General features: G+C 61.4%; 1 protein-coding gene across 25 annotated transcripts in view; it reads right to left on the reverse strand.

Annotated features, from left to right (window-relative positions):
• The window catches only part of ABLIM2 (actin binding LIM protein family member 2), a 129806-nt gene that overhangs the window by 19322 nt on the left and 106064 nt on the right, over positions 1-4420 (reverse strand). For 17 of the 25 annotated variants that reach the window (XM_029949155.1, XM_029949017.1, XM_029949009.1 and 14 more), the window contains one exon: positions 742-803. The exons of the other annotated variants lie outside the window; for them this stretch is intronic. In XM_029949155.1, coding sequence (XP_029805015.1) covers positions 742-803 — 62 coding nt within the window. The remainder of the gene's footprint in view (positions 1-741; positions 804-4420) is intronic. 25 annotated transcript variants of the gene reach the window in all.

A 4420-nucleotide genomic window follows, 5' to 3' on the forward strand; every position in this document is an offset into this window, starting at 1 on the left:
GGGGGGGGAGGGCGGAGAGTGGGAGGCGGGGCTATGGCCCTGTCCGCCCCCAGGGGTCTGCACTGGGGACTAGGAAGCCATAGCAACAGTGACAAAAATGAGCCCAGACTTTCCGCGGGGACAAGACAGGAGCCAGGCTCTCCGGGCTCACGGTCCATGTTCCGAGTCTGGGGAAACCGGACAAGGAAGTCAAACCAGACCTTAGCTGGTGGGGGAGGGGCAGCCAGAGAAGGCTAAGGACATGCTGTGGGATCTGGTCATTATCACAGGTCCCAGCGGCATCATTAGGGACGGTAGTGGTGACGCTAGTGGTCACAGATGTTAACGACACCGTTAGTGGTGACAGTCAGGGACCAATGACACTCCAGGAAGAGGGTCCTTAACTCATGTTACCCATGAACTAGCTGATCCTGTAAGGTCCTTCATTAGGCTCTGGGTCACAGAAGAAAGACGTGGGTCAGCAGGGGCCTCAGAGGGTCTGAATGCTCCCGGTGGCCCCTGTCTCCCCGGCACCCCGAACTGAGGTCTCCGTGGGAGCCGGGACCGGGCTTGGTTGGGGGGGGGTCCCGGTTCTGGTCTGGCCCTGGTCTGCAGAAGCGTCAGCACAGCCCCCGGCTGGGGCAGCAGGCAAGAGGCGGTGGGCGAGCGGGGTCCCCGGGCCCCTCCTGGCCGTGCGGGCGCTCAGGCTCCCGGCAGGGGATGGTTAGTGCACGGCGCGCCAGGGAGGGGGCGAGTACCTACCCGGTGGTCCAAGCCATTCTTCCCGTGTCCTGGGAGAGGGTCAGATTTGGAATAGGGGAATCCTGAAACACACACAGCACAGCCCTGTCACACACACACACACACACACACACACACACACGCGAGGGCCCGGCCAGGCAGGGGAGTGAGGGCTAGTGACACACAGGAAGGGCCCTGAGGATCGCACCCCACCTCAGTCGTGACCTCTGTCTCCAGGGTGCTGACTGAGGAGAAAGCTGGCGAGGGCATGATGTCCCTGAGTCTGTCTGTGACCCCAGGAACACCCAGGGGCCCAGCCCTGGTCCTGGCGGGCACCTGTGTTCTCTGCCACCCTCGGCCTGGGTACCACCAGTCACTCAGGCCGAGCCGGAGGCAGAGTCAGGACCTCAGCAGGGGGAGGGCTGTGCCCTCCTGTCCCAGTCACAGCCCTGCAGCACGTGTCTGGGCAGAGTTGCGAGGTCTCTGCAATGTCCTTCTGGCTGAGAGGGGCGTGTGGGACGCATCCCAGAGGCGAGGACCAGGGGCAGAGTCCGGCCACCCCCACTCTGGGCGAACACCTTTAGGAACACCTTTAGAGTTCAGGGACCAGGTCTGCTTCACTCAGGGGTCCTGGCTCCTGGCACCAGGCCAGCACCCAGCTGCGCGGGCAAAAACGCACAGGGCTGGGCACCAGGCCGCTCGGCAGGGACAGCAGGGGGCGGAGGGGGGGCGCTCTCTCATGTTCACAGGACTCAGGGCAGAGGACTGAGCCTCCGGAGGTGAGCTGGGGGCCGTGCACGCAGCTGCCCACCCCAGGGCCACTCTGCCTCTGAGCAAAGGAGGCTCATCCCGGTGCCCAGGCTCTGGGCGTCCTCACCACGTGTGGCAGGACGGCGGAGACATTGTGCGTGGGTCCCGTGTGGACACAGGCGAGCCTGTAGGCCATGTCTCGGCTGGGGAACCTGTGCTGGGGACTTGGCTGCTCCCAGGTGGCCTGTGGGAAGGCCCCGGATGTGGGTCAGAAGGGCCTTTGGCCACCTGGAGGGCAGGTGCTCACATTTTTTTTTAGCAAAGGTGCCCTCCTGCCACGTGAGTCTTTACGTGAACTCTGACACACAAAACAGAGGGCAGGGGAGACAGAGTGGGGCGAGGGGCGAGGGGCGAGGGGCCAGCCCCTCAGGGCTGTCCCTGTTCCTCCCGGCCGCTCCCAAGCGTCCTCCAAGTCAATGACTAGCTTCCCGTTCTACAGAAGGCAAATCGAGGCTCAGAGACAGGCGTGGGGGCTGCCTGAGGGCACCCAGCCCCGCAATGCAAGATGGGGTCCCCCCTAATTTACACACAGAGCCTGGCACACTTGGGGGTGTGAGGCTGCGGGGTCGAGGATGGGGGGGGACCCTCCACCGAGACATGGGAGCCCCTTATCAGCCAGAGAGGCTGGCGCAGCTGTTCTCAAAGTGGGGCTCCCGACTGGCGGCATCAGCCTCGCCTGGAACTGGTCAGAAAGGCAGATTCTCAGGCCCCGCCCCTGCCCCACAGCGTCAGAATGGGGGGGGGGCGGGCCTGTGAGCTGTGTTTGCACAAGCCCTCGGGGTGTCCTGACGGACACTAACGTTTGGGGAGCACGTCCCTGCTCAGATGTCACGCGCCGCTCTCTGTGTCTTACCGCCCCTGCTCCGCGGAGGCCACCGTGTTCTCCTTTTTCACGACACCTACCTGAGCGTCCATATCAGACAGCGTGAGACATTTTGCTTCAACCATCAAACAGGGTTTTGGAAACTCAGGAACAGAACAGCCCGTTTACCTCTCCATTCTGAAGTTCCAGGTCTTTCCTCATTTCCTTTCTGCTCAACTTCCGCCCTCAATTCTTTAAAGAACGTCTGCTAGTGAGAAATTCTTAGTTTGCCTTCGAGAATTTCTCCATTTCCCATTCCTTCCCAAAGGATATGCTCCCCGTATGGACTTCACGTTCCCGGCAGCTCTGCCGCCCCCGGGGTTTCTGATGAGAAATGCAGCGCCTCCAGGCCGGCGTTTCCCTGCGGGGCGTCTGCTCTGTCCCCGCCACGCTCAAGATTTTCGACCCTTGTCTTTAGATTTCCCAAGTTCAGTTACGATGGGCTCTGGAGTGAATGACTTCGGACTTCTATTTGGGGCCCAGGCAGGTTCCGGAACCTGAAGGTTTATGTCTTTTGCCACATTTGGTACGTGTTCAGCCACGCTTTGAATGTTCAAACCCCAGCCTCTTGTCTCTTTCTCCGGTGCTACAAATACTGCCCCACAGGGGTCCGGGGCCCCGTTCATTTCTGTCCTGCTGTTTCCTCGCTGACTTTCCTCTGCCGTATGCTGCTACTCGGTTACTGCATCCGTCTGGTGATTTTTAAATTCTGATTTGTTTTTCATTTCTATAATTTCCATTGGACACTTTTTTTTAAGTTTTGGTTGTTTCCAGCGTATCTGCACTTGCTTGGGACCCCCAACATCCAGTTCTTTTTTTAAATATTTATTGATTTGTGTGTGTGAGTGAGAGAGAGAGAAAGCGAGCAAGCAGGAGGGTGTGGAGAGAGGGCAGGGGACAGAGGACCCGAAGCAGGCTCCGTGCCGACAGCGGAGAGCGCAGCACAGGGCTCAGGCTCACAAACCGTGAGACCGTGACGCGAGCCGAGGTCGATGCTCAGCCGACAGAGCCCCCTGGGGGCCCCGACAGCCAGCTCTCGGTGTCATATTTGTTGTTGGTTTCACCCCAACGGTTACCTTCACGGCTCTTGGAGGGGGTGGCCTCTGCCGTCTCCCAGACATCTGGGGCATCGGGTCCGAGGACGCTGGGTCCGGTAAAGCCCCTGCTGAGGCCGCTGCCGCCCTGCTTGGTTTCGGCAGATGGGCCAAGAGCGACGGGCTGCGGTTCGAGGGAATGCTGGCTGTCAGAACAGGTCCCAGTGCTTGCGAGGCCGGCAGGAGCTGCCGGCACCGCCCGTGTTTCCCTGAGGGCTCTGAGCCCCTCCCAGGCCCGGCCTCCAGCCTCCAGGAGCGCCTCACATCTGCTGCCGTGGCCGGGGGAGCACCTGGTGCCACTGTGTGCGGTGGGAGACGCGGGTCCTGCACTTTCCCTCGAGTCCCAGGACCCCCCCAGTCCACCTCCTCTTCTCCGCCGCTGGGAGTTCCGTGATCTGTCTGCTGTTGCTTCGGGGGGGACGGGGGATTGGTGGGGTTTCGGGGGGATGGTGGGGTTTGGGGGGACGGTGGGGTTTCGGGGAGACGGTGGGGTTTTGGGGGGTTGGTGGGGTTTCAGGGGGGACGTTGGGGTTTTGGGGGGATGGTGGGGTTTTGGAGGGTTGGTGGTGTTTCAGGTGGTTGGTGGGGTTTTGGGGGGTTGGTGGGGTTTTGGGGGGACGAGCAGGGGGAGCAGAGGAGGCTCCACCATCTCACCCCCAGGCCGCCACGTGGACGCATCAACCTTGGCCTCTCCGGGGCTGGGACCAGTCGTCCATAGATTTTAGAGGTCCCAGGGCCCCCTGCACAGCCAGGGTTGAGAGCCACCAGTTTAAAAGGTCCCCTCACACAAGCTGAGGCCTAGCGAGAATAAATGACTCCTCCGAGGTCAAGGTCTGCTCACAGAGAGGCTACGGCCAGAACCCAGGACTGCCGGCTTCAGGAACCCGTGACCCCACCTACTCCAGCAGCCGTGCCCCGTGTGGGTTTAGCAGGC

The sequence above is a fragment of the Suricata suricatta genome, chromosome 1, assembly GCF_006229205.1.
Source record: "Suricata suricatta isolate VVHF042 chromosome 1, meerkat_22Aug2017_6uvM2_HiC, whole genome shotgun sequence".
In the NCBI taxonomy this organism is placed as follows: Eukaryota; Metazoa; Chordata; class Mammalia; order Carnivora; family Herpestidae; genus Suricata; species Suricata suricatta.